The sequence below is a fragment of the Candoia aspera genome, chromosome 4 (genome assembly GCF_035149785.1).
Source record: "Candoia aspera isolate rCanAsp1 chromosome 4, rCanAsp1.hap2, whole genome shotgun sequence".
NCBI lineage: Eukaryota > Metazoa > Chordata > Lepidosauria > Squamata > Boidae > Candoia > Candoia aspera.
In genome coordinates, this window is record NC_086156.1 from 62,292,289 (window position 1) to 62,318,079 (window position 25,791).

Here is a 25,791-nt window from a genome sequence, read left to right on the forward strand (position 1 = left end):
ATTCTTGGTTGCATTCAGTGACTCAGCACTATGACTTAGTGTTCTAAAGCAGCAGTTCTCAACCAGAGGCCATAGGATATTTCAAGGGGCCATGGGTGAAAAACATGTAGTGGGGGCCACAGCACATGAAAAGCAAAGAGTATTATATTGCAAATACTGTCTTGTTGACACCAGAAAACACACCAGTTACTGTCATTTCTGTATCTGGTAATGGGACTTGGACAGGGAGCCACGGGTGGGGGGGGATCAGAAGGGAGCTATGGGCAAAAAAAGGCTGCTCTAAAGGAGTTTTTAATCCAATTAACGTTATCATCATGAATTGGAAGTAAAGTAAAATCTTTGACTCTATTTCTTAATATCTTATCAGTGGTCTTATAAGGGGAAAGACTATGGGGGTTAACTTTCGCAGGGTTGTCCCAAAATATTTTTGATGTGTCAGGGAGGAAATCTTAACTAACTAACTAACTAACTAACTAACTAACTAACTAACATCTTTCATGTATACTACGCTGTGTGCACAATTATTAGGCAAGTGAGTATTTTGACCATATCATCATTTTTATGCATATTTTCCACCTCCAAGCTGTATAAACCTGAATGCTTATTGGATATAAGCATATCAGGTGATGTGTATTTGTGTAATGAGGGAGGGTATGGCCTAAGGAGATCAACACCCTATATCAAGGTGTGCATAATTATTAGGCAGCTTCTTTTCCTCAGGCAAAATGGGCCAAAAAAGAGATTTAACTGACTCTGAAGTCAAAAATTGTAAAACGTCTTTCAGAGGGATGCAGCACTCTTGAAATTGCTAAGATATTGTGGCGTGACCACAGAACCATCAAACGTTTTGTTGCAAATAGTCAACAGGGTCGCAAGAAACGTGTTGAAAAAAAAAGACGCAAATTAACTGCCAAAGATTTGAGAAGAATCAAACGTGAAGCTACCAGGAACCCATTATCCTCCAGTGCTGTCATATTCCAGAACTGCAACCTACCTGGAGTGCCCAAAAGTACAAGGTGTTCAGTGCTCAGAGACATGGCCAAGGTAAGGAAGGCTGAAATTCGACCACCACTGAACAAGACACATAAGTTGAAACGGCAAGACTGGGCCAAGAAATATCTGAAGACAGATTTTTCAAAGGTTTTATTGGCTGATGAGATGAGAGTGACTCTTGGTGGACCAGATGGATGGGCCTGTGGCTGGATCAGTAACGGCTACAGAGCTCCACTTCGACTCAGACGCCAGCAAGGTGGAGGTGGGGTACTGGTATGGGCTGGTATTATTAAAGATGAGCTAGTTGGACCTTTTCAGGTTGAAGATGGACTCAAAATTAACTCCCAAACCTACTGCCAGTTTTTAGAAGACACTTTCTTCAAACAGTGTTACAGGAAAAAGTCTGCATCTTTCAAGAAGACCATGATGTTTATGCAGGACAATGCTCCATCGCATGCATCGAAGTACTCCACTGCGTGGCTAGCCGGTAAAGGCCTCAAAGATGAAAGAATAATGACATGGCCCCCTTCCTCACCTGACCTAAACCCTGTTGAGAACTTGTGGGCCCTTCTCAAATGGGAGATTTATGGTGAAGGAAAACAGTACACCTCTCTGAACAGTGTCTGGGAGACTGTGGTTGCTGCTGCACAAAAAGTTGATTGTCAACAGATCAAGAAACTGACAGACTCCATGAATGGAAGGCTTATGACTGTTATTGCAAAGAAGGGTGGCTATATTGGTCACTGATTTTTTGTTTGAAATGTCAGAAATGTTTATTTGTAAATTTTGAGTTGTTTGTTTATTATTCTCACTTTAACAGATGAAAGTAAACGAGCGAGATGGGGGAATTTTCATTTTTCATTTAGTTGCATAATAATTCTGCACACTAATAGTTGCCCAATAATTGTGCACCCATAGATATGCTCCTAAGAAAGCCAAAACCTCACTTTTACTTTCTTAAATATTCAGGTTTGAGGTTTATTAACATTTTGGAATGACAGAGAGCACTGTAGTTGTTCAGTAATGAAATTCATCCTCAAAATTACAACTTGCCTAGTAATTGTGCACGCAGTGTACTTTAGAGCACAATTCTTGTCTTTTTACAACTGGCAAAAAGCACATTATTATTCTGGTATTGGGATCAATGCCTGAAGGTATTTCGTTGACTAGGGCATTTTATTAACAATTATGTTTTTTTATAGTTCAAGAATACATATATAAAAAATGGGATCTGAGTTTTGAAGTGACCAAGTAGAAAAATTATGCATTGTAGAAAAATTAATTGAGGTTGTAACAGACTGATAGTCTGTAAATAAGTGGGGTTAAAGGCACAAAATTTAATTACTTATGCCATTATCTTACTTAAAAGATGGGAAATATAATTTTGATTCACTACTAAACTCTATATAAATTTAAAGAAATGCAAACTGTGTACACTTGAACATGCATATTTTCAAATACTTTGTCATTGTTTTTCAGCTGACATAGCTCAAAGGTATAGGATAAGTAAATACCCAACACTGAAGTTGTTCCGGAATGGAATGATGATGAAGAGAGAGTATCGGGGTCAGAGATCAGTGACAGCGATAGCAGATTATATCCGACAGCAGAAAAGCAACCCTATTAGAGAAGTACAAAGCTTGGAAGAAATTTATTCTCTTGATGTGAGTTTATATGTGTGTAATTGTGGTTTGTTGATTGCCATATATACATTGGAAAATGTATGTTTGCTACTTAGCAAGTTATACCCACTTTCTCATTTAGTGAAGACAGTTATAGTCATACTCCATATTTTTACAATTAATATGTTAATTTTACTGGCTTTCTTGATACATTGCAAATATTGTAGGATAATTTTAGTCGTGATCTATTTTGCCATGAAAACGAACTTATTATAAATTGCATATAAATTGCAGCACTATAACTTCCAGTATATTATAGTCCTGGATCTGGACAGCCAGCATGGCGTAGTGGGTAAGGGATTGGACTAGGGCAGAGGTAAGCCAGGTTTAAATTTAGCATCAGTGATCAAGCTCTCTGGGTGACTTTGAGTCAGTCACTCCCTTTCAGTCCAACCTACCTCCTCTCTCATGTGGAGAAATTAGAAGATGGAGTACTAGATATGCCGCCTTGATCTCCTAAAGGAAAGGGGTATACATTTAAAAAAATATATTATTATAATCTACCATGGGCTCCTGTAAATGAGAATAGATGTGCAGAGAATCTTGAAGTTTATGTGTGTTTCAAGCCCAAGAATACATTTGAATAGACATTTATCTACAGTTGCATAAATTCTATGGTCACCATTTACCACATGAATGGAATTAGGTGATAATGTCTACACAAGTACATGTAGAGAATTCATTTTGGTGAAAACATAGGTTTTAATCAAAATGGGTAGAATAACTAATATAAAGATTAATACCTCCAAGATTCTCTGCACATTTTTTTTCTTTTTTATAGGGGTCTACATGAGATCCTGGACTATTATTTAATGCTAATATTACATTTGAACCAAATTGGCATCATCTGTTCTTCTGTCTCAAGGACTATAGGATTAATGAAAATGTTAATTTCTTTTAAGGGTGAGTTAGAATGCCATTATGTATGTTTTCTGTGTTACAGCGCAGTAAAAGAAACATTATTGGATATTTTGAACAAAAAGACTCTGATAATTACAGGAACTTTGAAAAAGTAGCAAATATTTTGCACGATGACTGTGTCTTCCTAGCTGCATTTGGGTAAGATTTTTAAATATAAGAATTCATTGTGATAACATTATATTAGTTACTGAAGGTTTAGCTTTTATCCTTATGCATTAATACATGAGTCCCAAATGTATTTTTCTTTAGCATCCTTTCTTTAACAATCGTATGAAAGCTGTTTAAAAAAAATTGTTTTCAACATCTGGGCTTGAAAGTATTTTTTCCTTAAAGGAGTAGCCCTATTACCCTTATTTGTATCCTCCTTATACTCATTCAACCTTGGAAAATCATCCTAGGATGGTTTGAGGCAGACAATTGGAGAAATTGAGAAGCAACTGTTTTCAGATAGGAAACCAGAGTTTTAAACTATTATTTGCTAATTTGATCACTGCAGCTATGACTTAGCATGATGATCAAATCAGGCTGTGTTGTTTCGATAAATATAGACTTTGGCAGGACACAAAAAGCAAGTAAAACGACACACTTTTGTTTTTACCTTAGCCAATAAATCATGGCTAAAACAAATGATAGTTTAGTATGATGTGTGATTTAAGCCAATGACTAATGATGTGCTGCTATCCCAGTATTTATTTTCTTGTTTCCTACCCTAGTATAGTAAGAAAAAATTATTATAATCCTTAGGTCTGTTTCCAAACCAGAACGGTTTAGTGGTGACAACATAATATATAAGCCAACAGGGGTAAGTTTGATTTTTTTCCCCCTACCTATTAATTTGATAAAATGTTTAAAAATAGCCCAAATCCTTAAAATTATGCATGTATGGTACTAATGATTGTATTTCATTCTTGTAGAAATATAGGTTTAACATGCCCAGGCAGGTAGCATTTCCTAAGCTCTCAAATAATTGTTTATTATTGATTATATTTCTTCTTGATCTCTGTACTTCATACACATGGGTTTCTGCTTCTACCCAAAGAATCACAAGGAAAGCCTTTCCTACAGTGTGCAACAATAGTTTTAACTGAAGTGTTTTCTTGATTTTACTAATCTATTTTTGTACTTCATTTCCACATCTTTTAGTTATTTTTTATTTTTATTATTTTATTAAAAGATATTTTTCATGTTTTCTTTTTTACCTTAGGGTACTATATGGCCATGAAGGCTTACTTTTGTTAATATACCAATTAAGACAATAAACTTCCCCATATAAAGGAAATTCTCTATGCCTTATCTGCTTATAGAGAAGATCTGTTTTTAGTGGATACTTGCCAGCATTTCCAGAACAACACGAAACTGAACAGCTCTGCTTTTTCTTGAGCGCCATTGTCATTGCCAGTGCCTCAGACAGTTTATCTAAAGCAGAACATGGCATGTTACAATTACACTCTAAATCAATTCATAAGTCTGGTTTGTTGGCTTCTCAATTGTAAACTGAGTTCTGATATCTTTGGTCCTGATGATTAGTTCCTAGAACTTAAAACTGATATCAAAGTTTCTTGGATTCGGAGCATCAGACTGTGATTAGACAGAGTTCTAACACCAAGAGGATAGATCTCATTCCAAAGGGAAAATGCCCAAGAAAGAAAGAAAAAAAATCAAATGATTCTATGGAATGAAGAATTCCTACAGGTTTGAACCCTGTACTGATTATGGACTTCTTTGAGGCACTAGATGTAGTTTGTCTTCATTTCCATGGGAACTGTGTGCACAGTTAGCATTTACAATTTCAGTTGTCTGATAGAGGTCCTGTTGTAGATTCTGTCAGAAAGTGAAACCTGGGAAAATCTCCAGTTTCTGTTCCATCTTATACTTGAAGTCCCTACATTACAAATCCCTCAATAGCTCACTGTTTGATAAGTCTTTCTTGCTGTGACACCACAGCATATGAGGGATTGTGTTTTGAGGATCCAAAGGTTTATACCTTTCCAAAGATTTTTGATATTTTGATTTAGGCCATAGTCATGTTCCTCACAACTTGTTCACTTCTCTCTAGGTTATAGATTACCCTTACCCATCAAAGGATTATTTTTTTCACAAGATGTGTAGTGCCCAGTTACTCCATGACTCTACCTCCACTTACCCAGACTTTGTTGACTGACATTGTGATTGAATCCTGGGGCCTTCAGCACTAGTAACTATGACCAGCCCTTTGATTGGGAACAAAACCAAAACCATTTTCATCAAAGTAATTATACAATGTGAAATTGCAAAAAGTCATTTCCTCTTACTCTGTTACTCTTTGCAGAAGAAGGTAGATCCAAAAGCAGGTTTCTCCCAGAAAGTCAGAAATACAAAAGCATACAAATATTTTTTAAATACAAAGAGTCAGCTAGTCAAACAAATCAAACAAACCAGATGCCTTTGCAAATATAACTAACCCTCTCTGCTCTAATTGGTAGACACATACAAATATTGGAAAGACAATGAAATGCATCAGCTGGTAGATAAATATGACAAGTTTTCAACACAGTCCCCCTCTCAAGGAAATTGCAATGTGGTTGCAGCCATTATGTGTCTACATTCCAACTGTTAATAGAATAGAATAGAATAGAATAGAATAGAATAGAATAGAATAGAATAGAATAGAATAGAATAGAATAGAATAGAATAGAATAGAATAGAATAGAATACTTTATTGGCCAAGTATGATTAGACATAACAAGGAATTTGACTTCAGTGCAAGAGCTCTCAATATATTTACATAACATCAAAAATAAACAATAGTAAAGTAATAATGTTATTTACTAAACCTATACAATCAAGAAAGAAAAATTATAGAAGGAAATAATACTACAGCTATTATGTATGTATGTAGGTACATACATTCCTACAATCTCAGGAATTAAACATTTTGGAGGAATCTAAACATTTTGTTTCTTTTCTGGATGGCACCAGTCTGCTTTTCTGGAGTGGGTCAGCCGCTTTTTTTTTTAATTTTAAATTTACACCTAAACTGGAAGCAGCTTGTGGTGTTCTGGATGAAATAGATCTGTATGGGGGCAAGATGTATATCTGGAACACCATAAATGCTTCTGGTATTGAAGATTAACTTCTGGAAAACAACCAGGCCACTGCCAGAGTAACTAAAGTGCATTCGGAAAGTATTCAAACCCCCTTCACTTTTTTCAATTTTGTTATGTTGCAGCCTGATACTACAGTCGTTCAAATTCATTTTTTTTCTCATTAATCTACACTCAGTACCCCATAAGGACAAAGTGAAAACAGAATTTTAGAAATGTTTGTAAATTTATTAAGAAGGAAAAACTGAAATATGACATGTACGTAAGTATTCAGACCCTTTACTCAGTACTTCGTTGAAGCACCTTTGGCAGCAATTACAGCCTTGAGTCTTCTTCGGTATGACGCGACAAGCTTTGCACACCTGGATTGGGGGATTTTCTGCCATTCTTCATTGCAAATCCTCTCAAGCTCAATCAGGTTGGATGGAGACCGTCGGTAGACAGCCATTTTCAGGTCTCTCCAGAGATGTTCAATAGGGTTCAAGTCAGAGCTCTGGCTGGGCCACTCTAGGACATTCACACAGTTGTCCCTAAGCCATTCCTGTGTTCTCTTGGCTGTGTGCTTAGGATTGTTGTCATGTTGGAAGGTGAACCTTCGGCCCAGTCTGAGGTTCAGAGCGCTGTGGAACAGGTTTTCATTGAGGATATCTCTGTACTTTGCTCCATTCAGCTTTCCCTCAACCCTGACCAGTCTCCCAGTCCCTGCTGCTGAAAAACACCCCCACAGCATGATGCTACCACCACCATGCTTCACTGTTGGGATGGTATTGGGCAGGTGATGAGCGGTGCCTGGTGTCCTCCAGACATAACATTTAGAATTGAGGCCAAACAGTTCAATCTTGGTTTCATCAGACCAGAGAATCTTGTTCCTCACAGTCTGAGAGTCCTTTAGGTGCTTTTTTGCCAACTCCAAGCGGGCTTTCATGTGTTTTGCACTGAGAGGCTTCTGTCTAGCCACTCTGCCATGAAGCCCAGATCAGTGGAGGGCTGCAGTGATGGTTGTCCTTCTGGAACTTTGTCCCATCTCCACACAGGATCTCTGGAGCTCAGTTAGAGTGACCATCGTGTTCTTGGTCACCTCTCTTACTAAGGCTCTTCTCCCCTGATTGCTCAGTTTGGCCGGGAGACCAGCTCTTGGAAGAGTCCTGGTTGTGCCAAACTTCTTCCATTTGAGAATTATGGAGGCCACTGTGCTCTTGGGAACCTTCAGTGCAGCAGAAATTTTTTTGTAGCCTTCCCCAGATCTGTGCCTTGCAATAATCCTGTCTCTGAGCTCTGCAGGCAGTTCCTCTGACCTCATGGCTTTTGCTCTGATACAGTACACACTGTCAGCTGTGAGGCCTTCTGTAGAGAGGTGTGTGCCTTTCCAAATCACATCCAATCAATTTAATTTACCACAGGTGGACCCCAATCAAGGTGTGGAAACAGCTCAGCAACAATCAAGAGAAATGGGAGGCACCTGAGCTAAATTTCAAGTGTTGTTGCAAAGGGTCTGAATACTTACATACATGTGATATTTCAGTTTTTCCTTTTTAATAAATTTACAGACATTTCTAAAATTCTGTTTTCACTTTGTCCTTATGGGGTACTGAGTGTAGATTAATGAGAAAAAAATGAATTTGAATGATTGTAGTATCAGGCTGCAACATAACAAAATTGAAAAAAGTGAAGGGGGTCTGAATACTTTCCGAATGCACTGTATATTGGTGCAATCTGCAGAAGAAACAAAATGTTCTATTCCCTGAATGGTGCACTTTAGACAACCGTGTCAGCTATAACATCGGTAAATTCCCTGATCATAACTTTTTCATTGACTCCTGTATTCTTAGAGCCTATGGTCTGCAGCATGCGTTGCTTCCTGAGAGGAGCAATAAACTCCTTTCTAGCCATTAACAGGCTGAATGTTAACATTCCTTGTTTTTAAAGTTACTTGCATGGCCCAGTTATTCTCTTCCTATCAACAGCTTCTGCAAAGTCTCCATTCCCTGGCAAGGACAGTTGATCACATATGCCAGTGGTTCCTTACTGTAGCATAAAAAACAACCCCAAAGGACCATTTAGTTTAACTTTCTGTGTCATTCGTTGTCTACCCTGATAGATTAGGGAGGTCATAAAGAGAGGAAAGCAGTAGGACTTTTTCAGCGTTGCTCCTTTGCAGTTAGTATTTAAGCTATGCTACCTGATTCCAGATGTCAGGTAGCACATAAGTGTCAAGATTAGTCACAGTGGATAACACTATCCTTCATGGATTTGTCTTCGTCTGCTTTTAAATTGGTAGCCATTGCCACGTATGATGAGAGCAAATTCCTCAATTTAAATATGTGCTCAATAAAGTAATACTTCTTTTTATTGGTCCTGAAGAGATTGGTTTAAAGACACTGCTTCTTGCAATCCTGATTTGACTTTCCTGATAAGTTTGCATTACAGCAAATTTGGATTCCTCATTTTCAATTCCAGGATGCTTTTAAATGAGTTAAAATGCACTCTCACTTCAAAATCCTAAGGGAATCCATTCCTTTCTACTTCCTGTTTTTTAAAGCAGTTTCCAGTTCATGAGAACACATGACTATTGAATTTCCTCAGTTAGCTTTGGTGAGTGATTTTCTCAGAGGCTTTTAAAAGTTGAGGTGTACAGTACCTGTTGAACCATCTCTGTCTGCACGGTAAACACTGCCGGCAAAAAACCCCCAAAAGGCCATGGCCTTTGTTGCTGGTCTGTCTGACCACAACTGCTAAGAACTAGCAGTATGGATCCCCAACATTCTGAGACTGGAAATATTTTGAAAAACATGTAGCATGCACCCTGAAAAGCTTAAGATTAGTTATATAGCTATGCCTATATTTAATACATTAAATTAAATTAAATTAAGCAGCTATTAAAATAAATTTAATATTTAATGTAATAGCTGCTTAATAACAAAACATTTCTAGCCCAATTATCTAGGATAAATATTAGGATAGTATTGTACAAGGATGAAACCTCCTTAGTTTGTGCCCAAATTTGGAAAAGCATTAATTCACATCTCTTGAATACAAATCAGATAATTATTTATGGTTAGGCATAACTAGAAAGACCAGCCTCAGATAATTAGCTAACAGTTAAGAACCTAATCCAGAAAGTCCTCTATCCATTTCTTCTGCAAATAAAAACAAGAGAAGCCCTAGCTTCCTTTTGGGGGCCTTTAGAAATTTGCATTTTGGCACGAGGGCTTCATAAGAAAAGGAATTAAGCCTCTATTGATAGGACTATGGCCCGCTGTCTAAATACTCTGCCAATTTACTTCTGTTCCCTAATTATTTATATTTTTCAGCTAATCACCCTATACTTAATCTTGAACAGATTTAGTAAGAATCAGAAGGTTTGTTGTTCAAAAGTATCTTGGTATTATTTATTTAATCCAATTTATATGGCTACCCATCTATCCAACACTTAGTGGTGAGCAAAATAAAAGCATAACATTAAAACCAAAAAGAAACCAAATAAAGATCACAGTAAATTCCCACTTACCACATATACTCATGCCAAAGCTCCAATAACTAACATCCCAGCCCCTTTACTTGGGAATTTACTTCTATAGCTTGAACTAAAAAAAAAAGCAAAACAAAGAATTAATGCTGTGTTAATGTAATATCGATGTTTTAAAAGCATTTGTATTTGGCATCATTTAAAGAATCCAGATTTTCAGAGCACTTGTTTCTAAATAGCATGACATGGTAAGCCCTTCTTCCACCTGTTATAGTACATAGATGTTAACACTAAGTGATGCTGTGAGTTTCCAAGCCACTGAAATAGTGCTGTTGACTGTAGCTGGCCAGAGTAAGAGAAGCATTTTGCAACCTGCTGCTGCTAGAGGTTTATTACAGGATGCCATAGAGTGGCTTGTGATATGGCCTCTTAGTTACACTTAAATTATACCACTTCTTCTTGTGTGTTAATTTATGAATAATTTTAAAATCATGTTTTAACAGGAAAATGCTCCAGATATGGTTTACTTGGGTTCTATGACTAATTTTGACTTGGCTTATGCATGGACTCAGGACAAATGTGTTCCTCTTGTTCGCGAAATTACATTTGAAAATGGAGAGGTAAAGACTATCTGGTTATTCAGGCCTTTTTTTAAAGTGATAATTGGTTAGAAATGAAATTGAATTAGCTCAAAATTAGGTGTCAAATGCCTTTCATTACTTTATAATACAACTGATCGTAGAATATAGTTATGGATAAGCCCATCCGAGGATAAGCTAACCCTCCAATTTTTAACCAAAATACCATAAAAAATGTGCCACCTGCAGATAAAATGTTTGTATGTTTTTTCAATATAGGACTTCATTTATTTTCATATTTTGTATCAATAAATGTTGTTCACCAGAACAGATTACATTTTCAATTTTCACAATTGGCTTATCCACAGATGGCACATTTTTCATGGCATTTTGGTTGGCTTATCCACAGGTATATACTGGTACTTTAAAAAAGTATTACCGCATCTATTCACAGATAAACCCATCTACAGATAAGCCAAACCCAATTTTCGGGGTATATTTTGGAATCTAAAATTCTCGGTTTATCCGTGGCTATATACATACTTATAAGTTTCCAGACTATCATTTCCTGCCTAAATTGTCAACTAATAAAAATTACATGAGCTTAAAAATAGAAAATTCCTTCATACAACTAGGTAGATAAGTATTGGGCAATATTACAATGATGATGTCTATTATATCTGGAAGTCCAGTGTGGATGCTTATTAGTTGTACACATAGAAAGGCTGCTTTTGCCATGTTTGAACAGCAGTGTAAATGCTGAAAAATAAATGCTCTTTATTTGCTTTTTGCAATATAAAAGATGCCAGCCAGTTATGATTAATTTTTGAGCATTTTTCAGAACTTCAGATTTAAAAAACATACTACACTTGTGTAATGCTGTCAAACTGCATCTGATATTCTGTGTCCCTCTTTTATTTAACAAATGTTTCTCAATGCACATTTTTCTTGGCAAATTTTGTTCTTAAGAGGTAAGTCTTGCTATATCAGTTCAACCCTAGTATTTTTATCATTTCATTTTTTTTCTACATTTGAATGCTCAGTTAAGGATTTACAGCTGATTTTTTTTACCTAAGAACTAAATTATGTTTTATTTCATAGTTTTAATTTATTCTGGATATATTTATTGTTCAACTTCTTCATATGAAACTGACATGCTGAGTTACAGCTGGGGAACCAGCTGCCTCTCCAGAGTACTGCAGGAAGCCACTGGCTGAGGAGATAACAGTGTTAAAGGAAGCATGGCCTACATTTTTGGTTTTTGCAGGGAGAATTTGAAGGTGGGAGTGGGAAGCAAATACTGGTAGTCCTCGCTTAGTGACCACAATTGGGACTGGCAACTCTGCCACAAACGCGCTATGCAAACAGCCCTGTGTATTCCCCATTGTTGCCTCCTTACTCTCTTGTAATCCCTTCCTCTCCAATGTCTCCACTCTGTAGGTGGGGGGAGGAAAAAACCAATTTCTGTAGGCAATCTCTCCTGAACCATCCCCCCCCCATGGGTGATCATGTGACTGAGGACACTCAAAGGTTGTGAATGCAAGCATTGGTTGTAAAGTTATTTCTCAGCACCGTTGTAACTTTGAGCAGCTGCTGAATGAGGCAGTCAGTAAACAAGGACTACCTGTAACAATTTGGGGCATCAATTTGGGGTATTTTTTGACATTTGAGGAGGGATTTAAGAGTGGATATGCATTTGGAGACAGCTATCTATATATTAAGTAGGATACATAATTTTATATCTTTGGGGGAGCTAATAGTAATCAATAAATATGTAGAATTATTTTTGGTCACTGCTGTCAGGATTTTTGAACTAATTGTTTACTATTTCTTTTGAGTTGCTGAGTATAAAAACTTCTGATTAAATTGGTGAGGCATTACTTTAAGTTTCTGATATAGTTATTGTACTAATTTCTGACTTATCCCTCGTAATTTAATTCCTCATTAAAAGTGTATGAGTACACTGCTAGAAACCATGTTAACTAAAAGCTTGTAAAAAACTGATAGTCTATGACTATTTTTCTTTCTACATAGGAATTGACAGAAGAGGGCCTTCCTTTCCTTATACTCTTTCATATGAAAGATGATACAGAAAGTTTAGAAAAGTTCCAGCAGGAAGTTGCACGACAGTTAATAAGTGAAAAGGGTAGGTGTTGTGTTGTGTCTTATAATTAATTGAATATGCATCAGGTGTTTAGGCTGAATTGGCAAAATTGTGTTAATTTTCTAAGTAGGTACGTGCACAAAAGAGATAATTACTGATGCTGTGTTTACCTATTGCCATAATATGACAGGCTAATACTCTTACCATTGAAATAAATTAAAGTGTATTCTTGTGCACATTTATTGGAAAGTCAGCCATTACAATCTGTTAACTTTTTAAAAGTTCTTTGAAGGTTCAGTTACAAATCAGTCTATACCCCAACAATTAAATCTTTTTCCCAAGGCATCATGTTTTATATATTAACCTACTGATGTTAGCACAAAATGATTTTATCAACACCTTTTGTGCATTCAAAATGCTTTACCCCAAACCAGTAGTTACATATAATGTGGTGATTTACCTGGTTGTTCATATTTTATATTCTTTAAAAATCCTAAAATCTGCTTCTGAATTTCAAGGTACAATAAACTTTTTACATGCTGATTGCGACAAGTTCAGACATCCACTGCTCCACATTCAGAAGAGTCCAACAGATTGTCCTGTTATTGCTATTGATAGTTTTAGACATATGTATGTTTTTTCAGACTTCAATGATTTGGCGTGAGTACATGTTTTCTTTCATCTTGGCTATATAGAGTTTGAAAGAAGGGAAAAAATATTTTGGATGGGAGAAGGTAAAGACCTTTTTGTATTGTGTTGTATCATAGAAATTAGGTCTGGAGAACTTCTTTTCATAGAGAGAAAGATTTCCTTGGGGTAAAGTTTTGGGGGAGGTTTGGTGACAGTAGGGAATGGGATAGAGCCACTGCATGCACTTAACACACTTCAGATCATCCTTACACTGCCTGTTACTTCTTTTAAGAATTTTAAGGAGAGGAAGTGAGTGAATGTGGGTAGTGATTACTAAACAATGTTTTATGGGGTTATTTATCAATTTATTGGATTTATCTCTACTGCAGTCAAGGAGATTCTCAGCAACCTCCATCAGTACAAAATAATAAAATATCAATGCTAAAAATAAAAAATGAAAAACATAAACAAAAGGAGAAAACAACGCCCCCACCAACACTGGCAGGGCAAGCTACTGTATATGAACAGAGAGCAAACCCCACTCCCTTCTAGCACTGAAGATGTTGCCTAGTCGGGTAACGAAATATCTGCAAGCAAACAACCAAGCTCAGAGAACACCAAGGACTCCACCTTTCAACCCTGAGCTACATATATTCTCTTCTATAGAAACAAATCTTAACACACATAGCACTGTAACTGATGGTATCAACTCATGTCTCAAATACTTTCTGAGAAGCTTTACTTTTAATAGCTTACAGAAAACTAGCACTACAGGGCAAATCAAATTCCTAGGGGGAGACTGTTCCAAAGTGCAGGCACACGAATGGTAAAACAGTGCTTGTGAGCCCCTGTTCCTCCCACTTTATAGAAATGTGTAATCACTACAAGGTTCTTCTAGGTCATATGTTTCAGGTGGGTTAAGACCTACCTACCTACCTACCTACCTACCTACCTATCTATTTCATCACATTTATATAGCTGCCCATCTCACAAAACATGACTCTGGGCAGCATACAATAAAAACAAACCATAAAATTAATACAATTTAAAAAATTTCTACAATTAAAAGCATCAATCGAAGTTACTATTAACAGATTAGCAGAGGGTTTGATGTTATAGACAATGCAGCTACCTCACTGATTTGCCACTTCCTGGAGATCCCTAAGTCTGTTGAGGCACTTCTGGGAGGATATTAAGGATGGGGCCAGTCTCACCTCAGGGGGAATGTTCCACAGGGTTGGTGCCATGTCAGAAAAGGCCTACCTCCTGGGTCCCACTAGATGTAACTCTTTCGTGGGCGGGATCCACAATGTCTCTTCTGCCAGACCTGATGGGATGGGATGATGTAACTGGGGAGAGGTGGTCCCTCAAATAACCTGGCCCCATGCCATGAAGGGCTTTAAAGGTCAAAACCAGCACCTTGAATTGGACCCAGAAGCAAACTGGCAACCAATGCAGCTTGCGGGGCAGAGATGTAACATGTGCTGTTCTAGGGGTACACATAACTGCCCATGACACCGCATTTTTTTTTTTTTAATTTTATAAATTTATTCACCGCCCATCTCTCTGGGTGGCTTACAATAAAACAGGATTAAAATTAAAAACCATTCCAATACAAAATACAATAAAAATACAAATATAATAAAATCTAAATGGCGAAAAGATCTTAATCCTTGAGTGTAATAGGCCCCTCAAAATCAAAATTTTGCACCAGTGAAGCTTCCAGATACCCTTTAAAGGGCAGCCCCATTAGACCACATTATAGTGGTCCATCCGGGAGGTGACCAGGGCATGAGTGACCATGAGCAGAGTCCCCAGTCCAGGAACAGCTGCAACTGGTGCCCAAGATGAAGTTGTCAAAAGGCCCTCCTAGCTGTGACTTCCACTTGCTCTTTGAGCAGGAGTCACGAGTCCCCATCCAGGCCCCTACAGCCTCCAAGCACTGGGATAGGACATCAACAGCATCACTTAGTGGCAGAGAGGTATAATTGGGTATCATCAGTGTGCTTCACCCCATGGTGATGGATATTCTCAGCCAGTGGCTTCATGGAGATGATGAATAGAAGTGGAGAGAGCACCAAACCTTGTGGAACCTCACATAGTATGGGGCTGAGGGCAGAATCTCCACCCCAATCACCACCAACTGGTATCGACCCCAGAGAAAGGAGGAGAACCAGCACAATACAGTGCCTCCCACCCCAGTCCCAAGATCTGGTCCAGATACCATGGCCGATGGTATCAAAAGCCACTGATAGGTCAAGCAGAGCAAGGATGGATGGATGACCTCTATCCTCCTCCCTCCAAAAATTATCTAAAAGCATAGCCAATGCCATTTCCATCCTGTACCCAGGCCTGAACCTGACTGAAAATGGTCCAAATAATTCACTTCATCCAGAGTTCTCTGAAGCTGCTGCGTGACCACCTTCTCAACCACCTTCCCCCAAAAGCGGAGGTTAGATGCTGGATTAAAATTATCCAGTATGGTGGGATCCAGCAATGGTTTCTTGAGAAGGTGAACCAATGCCTCTTTAAGGGGTGGAGGAACAATCCCACCATGCAAGGAAGAATTTACCACCACCACTAGAGCTCACCCCCATGAAACCCCCTGGGCAGCCTTAGTTAGCCAGGAGGGGCATGGATCTAAAGAGCGGATGGCCGAGCTCTCAGTCATAAGGCCCCTGTCCAATTCCTCAGGTCCAACAGATTCAAACCGTTCCTAGATAACAGGGCAAGACTCTGCCCCAGGCATCTCCATAGGACCTGCAACAAGGCTGGTGTCCATCTGAGGACAAATTTGAGCTACTTTGTCCAACAGATGTTGAGCAAATTCTTCTGCACTGCCTTTTAGGGGGATCTCTGAGCCCCCTCTACACAAGAATGTACATGTCACCCAAAACAAGGCTGTAGGGTGGCTATCTGTGGATGCAATGGGAGCAGAGAAGTATTGTCAATTTGCCACACTTGAAGCCATGAGGTAGGCCTTAAAAGCAGCTCTAACCCATGTTTAGTCAAGTTTGTCCCTCACTGAGCACCAGCAACACTCTAGATGTCTCTTCTCTCATTTCATCTCTCTCAGTGAACCACAGAGAGTGAAGGGATCCACAAGGGGGGAGAGGTTGCATAGGTGCAATCCAAGGCATTGGCAGCCCTCTTGTTCCAAGCAGCCACCAAGGCTTCAGATGAACCATACAACAGACCAACAGGAAAAAAATCCCAGCTGTCTCTGAAACCCATCAGGATCCATCAGCCACTGAGGGCAGACCAATCTAATAGGCCCAGCCACCCTGTGGTGAATAGTGGCACTGGAGAAAACCATAGTAATCAATGTGTGATCTGACCATGACATGGGGGACACTAAAAGCTCGCCCAATTCCAGATCACATTGCCACTGCTCTGATAGGAAAACCAGATCAGGTGTGTGACCACTGCCCTGTGTTGGGCCCTGGATGACCTGGGATAGGCCCATGGCTCTCATGGTAGCCATGAACTCCTGAGCTACTCCCAGGGAAGGCAGATTAAAGTACCCAAGGCCAGAAGTCTGGGGAACTCCACTTCCACTGCCAACCTTAAAAGAGGCAGTCCTGCAATATCACAGTGCCTAATCATGTAGTGCTTTGAAGGTTAAACCAGCATTGTACTCTGAAGCTGAAGCAAAGGTCTTACGTCCTTATGCCACCATGTGCTGGTGAGCACTGTGCCACCATATTTTGGATGGTTTTCTCATGGTCTTCAAAGGCAGTCTCATATAGAGGTGTCATATAGAGTGCATTGCAGTAGTCCAAATGGGTGGTGATGGGGACATGAGTTACTGTCAAGATCCTTTTGCTCCAGGTAGGGCCACAACTGGCACACCAGCCAAAGCTGGACAAAGTCCCCTCTGGCCATGGCATCCTACCTGTCTGTCTAGCAGTAGCTGTAAGTCTAGGATGATTCACCAAGTTGTGGACCCACTCTTTCAAGGTTGCGCCATCCCATCAAGAGTCAACACTGGAGACATCAAAGCACCCCAGTGAAAGACAGCAACTCTGTCTTACTCTGATTCAATTTCATCCTGCTTTTTTCTGATCTAGACCATCACAGTCTCCAGAGCCTTGGTTAAACTGACAGCTTTCCCATATGACCTGGGGTAGATTACATGAGCCCTTCAAATATCTGAAGACTGCTATCATATCTACCCTCAGGCTTCTCCTATTTAAGTTTTGGTTATCATATATAAAACTAAAGATTGCATACCTGAGACATAGACGTGTATTTTCAAATTATTTCTATGCATATAAAAGGGCTGTGCAACTTCCACATTCCTCTAATCTCTAATGTCCCTATCCATCATTTCATTGTGCTCCATCAACTCCAACAGTGGGCGCACAAGGAGCTACATTAAGGAAGACTCTGAAAGTGTGGTCCTTTAAATTCTCATAGTTTTTTTAATGGAAAAGAACAAAATATATTTATTGAGTGTAAATATAGTTTCCCTTAAAATAGTATGTATGAATGAATGTTTGGACACATTTAGAGGAGAGAAGAGAGAAACTGCCACATACAAAGGGGTTTATCATACTGTACATTTATGTTATGACCTGTAGTTACAACAATAAACTGTACTTACTACCTTCATACTGTACATTTGCCTACTGACTTAAGGTATATGATGGAAATCCCTCTGAATAGGCTGTGGCACAATATCATTAACCCTCATGATTAATGTTAGGACCAAATATACAATTAAAAAAAAAGTTTGTACAGTTTAGGGCGATTAAGGTACTTAACAATCTAGAACAGCACATGCAGATTCTATGGCACAGTTGTAATAGTTGTGGTTACCTGATAATTAATCATTTTACTTTTTCCTTTCGTTGACTGTGCTGCAAAATGGAGCAGTCTCTGGGATGTGATTTGCCATGCAAGATCATTCTGTGATCTTGCCTATTTAGATAACTTCAAAAAATAAGAGCTATGTTTAGTATCTTAATCATTAATTGTGGAACACAGTTCTTCATCTGCAAATGAACATATCAGTGAATGAGGATAATTGTTTAATGGGTAGAAAATGACCTAAGGCTATCAGGGTTGCCCAGTCACAAAACTTGAGTTTACCAAGAGAATCACTTGAAGCTGCTTCCAACCACTCTCAATCCCCACCTTTAGTCTCTCAAAACATACTCCATCTCATCTGTATTATTCCATCTTCATAGTTAATTTTCTGGGCATATTTCCAAACAAAGCAATAGGTTGAAGCCAGCCACCATATTTATTTTGTAAGAATGGCTTCAAGGTTTTAGAGAAGACATTTTTAAAAATAAAGATGTTTCTGAAGGCTGCTGCTGAACTTTGAGCATGCCATTTCCTATGTAATATTGTTTGAAAAGTTTACACTGAGGCAGGGAGGCTTGCACACACCAAGGAAGGTGACTGTGGACCTGTTTGGTGATAGATTGTTTTAGTAAATTTCTCTGTTCCTTAAAATTAATGTACTAGTTGAGTTGTTTATTCTTTGAGTTCTGATATGTGGAAAAAGTAGATTATCTGAGAAGAAATTTAAATTGATGTCTTTTCAGTGTTCATTTCTGGTGCCTGCAATTACTTAAGCACAAGAGAACCTTTCAAAAGCATTTTTGTCAATATAACTTACTGACAGCCATTTGTATTTGTAAACTGTGCATTTGGCGCCTACTGTTCTCTGCTGTATTGTGGTGAGCAGGGGGTTGAAGGTAGCAGGCGATGAAATGATTGGGCAGCTCAGCTCTATGGGAATTAATGAAGAGGCAAAATGCTTGCTGTGCCTTCAGGGGATCAAAAAAAGCAAAAAGAGATAGTAGGGTAGTTTGCCTCCCAGCTGTATTCCAGCTCCTGTTCCTACATTATTAACTTTAGAAATATCTTAGATGTGTGAAATATGGCTAAGGAAGATTCACATTTTTTAAAGTTTTGTAAAAAATCTTTTGTTTAGATGTTGAGATAATCTTTTGAATTCAGTGTAGAGACAATTGCCTGCTGCCTTCTATTTTTAAGGAGATAATATTGTTAGCTTTTCTAATCACTACCTAACTTCAACCCCTTGTGGTTTAATTACTGCAAAAATGGGAAATAAACAATTACAATATTAAACAGAAATTATTATATATAAAATGGGACCCCAGGTGAGGAGAGAATGGGATTAAAATATTCTTAAAGGAAGATGACTATATGAATCTGCTTGAAAGTCCCCCTGAGTTCATTATTTCAAAAAGGTTGGCAGCAAAAGACAGTCTTTTCAGATGCCCCACTTAAGCTATGGAATAGCTTTCCAAGTAAAGGACACTATTCCCCCACTTTGCATGTTTTTAAATAAATTTTAAATTGAAAACCATATTCAGATGTAAAGAATGTTGGCTTAATTTCCCTGACAATTTGTAAAGAAAATCATCCTTAGAATTGCTCTTTATCTTGATACGCTAACACATACTGTTTTTTAGTATTTTATTATTGCAATCATTTTTAATTGAGCCTACTGTAGGCTTAATTATGTATGTACCTGCTACTATAGTTTTGTATGATGACAATGGAAATTGACTGGTGATTAACATTAGATCTTTTTTTAATATCTAATCTTTATTATATGCCACTTTGAGTTGAATCTTATGGTATTGTTTAATGTTACTTAAAATGTGGATATATTGTTTCAGTGTTCCTGGTAAACTCAAGCAATTTGTACTAGATTTACACTCCGGGAAATTGCACAGAGAGTTTCATCATGGTCCAGATCCAACAGATGTAGCACCTGATCAGGTAAGAAAGAAGGCATTCCAGTACATCTACATTTAGTGAAAATTGGAATTTTGCAGTGTCCCAATATGGTTAAGAGTCCACTTCTCTAGTGAAATCTGGAGAAATTTCAAGAAATAGAGCATGATAAGATTGGGCAGCCCAGAAAGAATTGAAATACAGCTGTGCAGTGCTTTGGAGTATGGGTGGGCATGCCTGTAGCACCTGTTGGCAACCCTCTAAAGCAGGCACCTATTTCTGCAGGATCACTTTGCAGCTGTGGAGGGCAGCTTCTGTAAGGATTTGCTGAAAGGTGCTATGTGACCAACTTCAAGGACTTCTAAACACTTTTAGCATTCAAAGTACTGCCCAGCCCCTAATGATTAAGAGCAAAGGGTTGCTTGCTTGCTTTTTTTCTCCGCAAGATTTGAAGTAATTCTTGGTGTAACCCAATGCCACTTTGATTCCTAACTTTCATGTCAGCAGATTTCTCCAATAATACCTCCAGCCACAATCTTACCTCCTTCCCCCCTTTGCCTTGATTTTTTTTACCAGGGAAAAATTGCAACTATTTTGAAACCTTCAGTTGACTTCATAAAATGATAGTCTCTGTATGGATTATGGATTTGGATTTACCCCACCATCATCACTATAACCCTGGTCAATATGGCTATTTCATATGAATATAAGAACATCTTGAATTGTTGCTATATTCAAAATGAACCTGAGTATTTAACCTTAATTTCTCTTAGTTGTAAATCATTTATAATTAGAAATATTTAAACATGCAGCTTTGCAGAGAATCAAGATGTTTAGATTATTTCAGTCCTGAGTCAAAGTAATTAAATCTTATGTTCCTCTGATGTTTAAAAACAGTAATAATCAGCATGGTAAAAAAAAAATCTCAGGAAGCATCCTGAGGATGTGAGGAAACATCCAGCAATAGGCCAAGAGAGCCAGTCTAGTGTTCAAATGTTGGATGGGGACTATGGGAACTGTTTCAAGTCCATCCTTAATGATAGAATTCAGTGTGATTTTGAGCCAGTCACTATTTCTTTACATCACTGGGTTGGTGTAGGGGAAAATTGGAGAAGAAAATGCTGTGTATGTCATTTAGAATTCATGGAGGAAAGGCATACAGTACATGTATCTAACATATTTATTTAAATACACGTGTCTGCTGATTCCTGTCAGATCTTCCTTGCTTTTTGCCCAGAACAAAATCTGTCTCTCCTCAAAGATGTGCTTCTAGCTCCCCACTTAGGTTTAAAAACAATTGACCTTCTTCTGTTTTATTGCTTTCTCCTCATTGCTTGTCATAGCTCTAAAATGGAAGAAAATTCAAAGCTTGCAGAACAAAAATCTGCCCTGCCATATCTAGTCAGTTAAAAGCTAGTAGCATTATTTTAAGACAACATCAAGATGTCTTCCAGATAGCTATCCACTTTGCTTTTCTTCCGCCTGGCTCTAAGGACTTCTTTGGAGCCGAATTGACTCAGGGTCTCGGGAAACCCATTCTCACTAGCCATAGCAACCATCGCAACATATCCAATTAGCAACTCTGAGTGCCAGCAAACACCAGACTTGATTTGTCAGACAGCTTCATAGAAATCTGTAACTGAGCTAACTCATACTAGCAGCACTGTATTCTGAAAGCCTTAGGCATGAAAGCTGGCTGGGTGACCTTGGGCCAGTCAGTCTCTCTCAGCCCAACTCACCTAATAGGGTGTTTGTTGTGGGGAAGGAAGGAGTATTAGGGTTATTCCCCACCTTGAGTTATTTATAAAAGCAGGATAACTTTTTTTTAAGTACAGGGTAACCTTGAATGCCCTCTGGTAGAAATGTAAGGTATTAATTGAAGTAATAAGCAAATAAGCAAACTAGGGTTGTTGTTGTTTTGCCTTATGTGCTTCTTTTGCTCTAGTTTCCTTTTCTGCTTATAACCATCTGTATGCCAAACTAGCTGTTTAGAATCCACTTGGACTTCACAAGAAGGTGGAGTTTAATAAACTCAGAGCAATGTTAAATTGGATTCCCTGACAGGAGAAGCTAATGGGAAAAATGGAAAACAGCAGAAGAAACTCATGTTGGTCACAAAAAGTTCAGTGAAGATCTGAAAACAAAAAGGGCACACATGGAAGTGGGAAGGAAAAGTTAGCTTGGAATTGTACAGGTGGTGTCAGAAAATCTAAAATTCAGAATGAGTTACTGTTGACAAAAGATGTCTAAAGAAACAAAAAGCTTCTTCGAGTATATTCAAGATAAAAAGAAGGGAAAAAAAGAGATTCAGAATACCATCCACTCAGTGAATATGGTAAAAGACCAACTGGGAAAAAGAAAAGATAATACTAATCAAGCCCTATTTTGGTTCTGTCCTCTCCAACAAGAGGGCATTATGTTCCGTGAGGCAATTGTGAAGAGTGGGATTGAAATTTGCACTTAATCTGTACTTTTATGTCATTGTTATCTCTCTTGGATGCGTGGAGATATAAACATCCTGCAGAGAGAAAGAATATGCCTACTACTCTTCAGTTCATAAAACTAATTCAAGGATAGACATGTGTTGGATTTCTAGTTCATTGTTAACTTTATAGACATGGAGGTGGCAGCTCTTACTTACATGGAACATAATCCAATAATTGTAAGACTAAACAGAGTAACTCCCAGATCAAATAGCTGGAGACTTAATGAACTATTATTATTACAAGAGGATATTAAAATTAAGTACTAGGAACTAAAGAGTTTCCAAATCAGTTTAAGTCCTGATGTATTGTGCCCCTGCTTTGTTCAAGCAGCAGCTTAAATTAGAGTGCTGCTGTCAGTTGACTATGAAGTTGCATTTCAGGTTTACCTGCCCTAATAACTAATTATCAGCCTTTTGCACTATATCTACCTTATGGGTCAAGTCCAAGTCCTGCGTGCAGGTATACATGGATCCTGGTGCAGCAGCATCGCTGCTAGCAGTAGTGGCAGATGCCTTGCCCGACTAAATATCCAAGGAGAATTGCATGGTGGTGTCAAATCTTGCTGCTTGCAGTAATCCCAACATTTCCACCTTGCAAATCTTGTTTAAGATGGTGCTTGAGAGGATTCTGTACTTGGGAGCAAACAATTCAAGAAATAAATGGAAGTTGGCATCTTTTACTGTGCTGTCATCTGAAACCATAATCTGGGGGACAGCACATGGAATCAATAGTTCTGGACCACCCTACCTTTCGCATTTCAAATCCTTGCTTCTAGTCAGTGACTTGGTTTGTGTAATGGTACTGTTGCTAACTGCAAGACATGCGTATGATGCTTAGGCAGATTCTTCAGCAGCATTGACATTGAAAGACCTTTTGTGTTCTTGCCTCTCTTGACCCAGGGTTTACACTGAATGCAGACAGCATAACATGGTTCCTATAAAGTGGTCCCACATGACACTTGTCCTCAGGGCTGTCACAAGCCCATTTCAGTGATTATGATGCTTGTTTGCTGGTATACCTCAATCAGTTGATATTTAAAGCCTCCCAAATTGCTTAGTCCTCTTCAGATTCACACATTGCAACACTACGCAGAAATATCTTTTTTCTTTATTTGTTATACATAGTTTTTTTCTTCTGCAAAACTCTCATATTTATCTTGTTTCAAGCTGAGTTATCAGTTATAAAACATGGGAGGAGTCAGAGGAATCTAAACATACAAGTGAATTTTTGATCATGCGATCTTTAGCTTCCCTGGATTTAACCCATTTTTATGCTTCCTGTTATACCAAATCAGAACTAACTGTATAGTAAGTTTGAATGTTCCATTGTCGAGTTTTATCTGTTCAGAATAGGTATGATGGTGGATTTGTTTCAGAATAAATTCAGGAAGATTTTTTTTTAAGACTGACTTGGAAGTACAGAAGAGGTCATTTGTAAAGATGGGGCTTCTTTTGTGTTTAAATGGAATATATGTACCTTCTCTGAAACTCTCTATCCTGAGTGTTGTATGTTGCAGATAACAGAGGAAATATCAGAGAAGGTGGCTTGCCTAAGGCAAGAATTCGTTGGACTGGCTCACGCTTAGCAACAGTATTATTTTTGGTACAGCATTTAATTGGTACTGTGTCTGACTCTTTTACCTTTAATGTTTATCACTTGTTCTAGAAGATTGTTTTGTCCTTTTCAGCCACTCCAGGACATAGTAAGCAGCCCACCAGAGAGTTCATTCCAGAAGCTAGCACCTAGTGGTCATAGGTACACCTTATTGCGGGAAAAAGATGAACTCTGAAGACTTGAAAACAGCATTCAGTCTGCAGTTGTGACTCCTGTGGGGTGGAAATAGGAAACCTATATTTTCTTAAATTCTGTTTGTTTTTATTTTGAATAATATCTTGTTTTTCTGTGCACCCTGGGGTTTGTAAATATGTGTGGGCCATTTTGGACAGCATCTTTCCAAAGTTTTTCTTGCTGCAAATTGATGTAAAACTTTTCTAAACAAATGAAAGTGTTGTCATTACCAGCAACATGCTGTTAACTTGCACTATCCAATTAAACAGGACTTCTAGTTTTTCCATTGGTGTAATCTGGTGGTATGATTGTCTTACCTTTCTCCTCAAATGAACATAATTTTCTTAATTTGCTCTTGAAGGAATATCCTGGATATTTGGGTGGGGAATAAATTACAATTTTATAGAATTTGTGTGATGGTACCTTACTTACTCTTACCATATATTTTGTTTTAAAATGACAATGAAATGGAGAAAATGTTCAGTGGGGATCCTGTAGGCTCAGTTCTTCTGTCACAGCTTATATTATAAATTAAAACAAAACCACTGGAGAAAAACTCTCTGGAATGATTACTTTAGGGAAAAAAACCAAGAAAATCCAAAAGGATAAATATGTGAAATTTGGGGAAAGTATTCTCATTTGTTGAAGTAATTGTGTCCTTCAGCATTACACTGTTTATTCATTAAGAATGAAAAATATGGAATTGATGGGAACTTGTAAAATGTACATCCATTAGTTTAAAAAGCAAAATTCCAATAAATAGATTTTGGAGGAGTCCCTCCTTCTCACATCTCCTATGTGAGAACTGTCCATTTATTTCTCTTTAACCAGCTATTAACCTAACCTAAGCTGTTCTCTTACCCTATGACTCCTTATTTTAACTCTATTTATGGATACTCAGATATTGTTGAAGTAATAGTTGAAATAGAATTATCTGCATAAATGACACGTTTCTCATTTATAAATAAATGCATAGTAGCATTTTTAATATTCATAACATTTTTGAAGATTCTATAATAGAAAGCCCTGCATTAGGAAACAATCATTAGAAGAATCTCTTTTAAGGCCCAGCAGGTGGCAGCACTTAGCCAATCCTGAAAAATGACCTTGGGTGGCAGGCCACCAAGAAATCCCAAGACTATAAACCAGTCTGGGAAGTTGGAAAAAGTAGTAGAAGACGACAACTGCAAACCACTGTCATACTGTTACCAAGAAAGTTATGTGGTCATGGAGCCACCAAGAGTCACGCTCAATAATATTTTAAAATATAACATTTTTTAATTAATTATTTGGTTTGTTTAATGAATTTTGAATCTTCAAAATCAAATTTTTTAGAACAT

The 25,791-nt window shown here is 38.0% G+C and overlaps 1 protein-coding gene across 1 annotated transcript in view; it reads left to right on the plus strand.

Moving 5' to 3' along the window:
* ERP44 (endoplasmic reticulum protein 44) overlaps positions 1-24,859 on the plus strand; it is an 88,070-nt gene extending 63,211 nt beyond the window's left edge. Inside the window, exons 5-12 of the mRNA XM_063304257.1 lie at positions 2,473-2,657; positions 3,619-3,734; positions 4,341-4,398; positions 10,649-10,765; positions 12,758-12,869; positions 13,346-13,487; positions 20,120-20,222; positions 24,351-24,859. Coding sequence (XP_063160327.1) covers positions 2,473-2,657; positions 3,619-3,734; positions 4,341-4,398; positions 10,649-10,765; positions 12,758-12,869; positions 13,346-13,487; positions 20,120-20,222; positions 24,351-24,452 — 935 coding nt within the window. The 3' untranslated portion in view covers positions 24,453-24,859. The remainder of the gene's footprint in view (positions 1-2,472; positions 2,658-3,618; positions 3,735-4,340; positions 4,399-10,648; positions 10,766-12,757; positions 12,870-13,345; positions 13,488-20,119; positions 20,223-24,350) is intronic.
* The last annotated feature ends 932 nt before the right edge of the window (positions 24,860-25,791 follow it).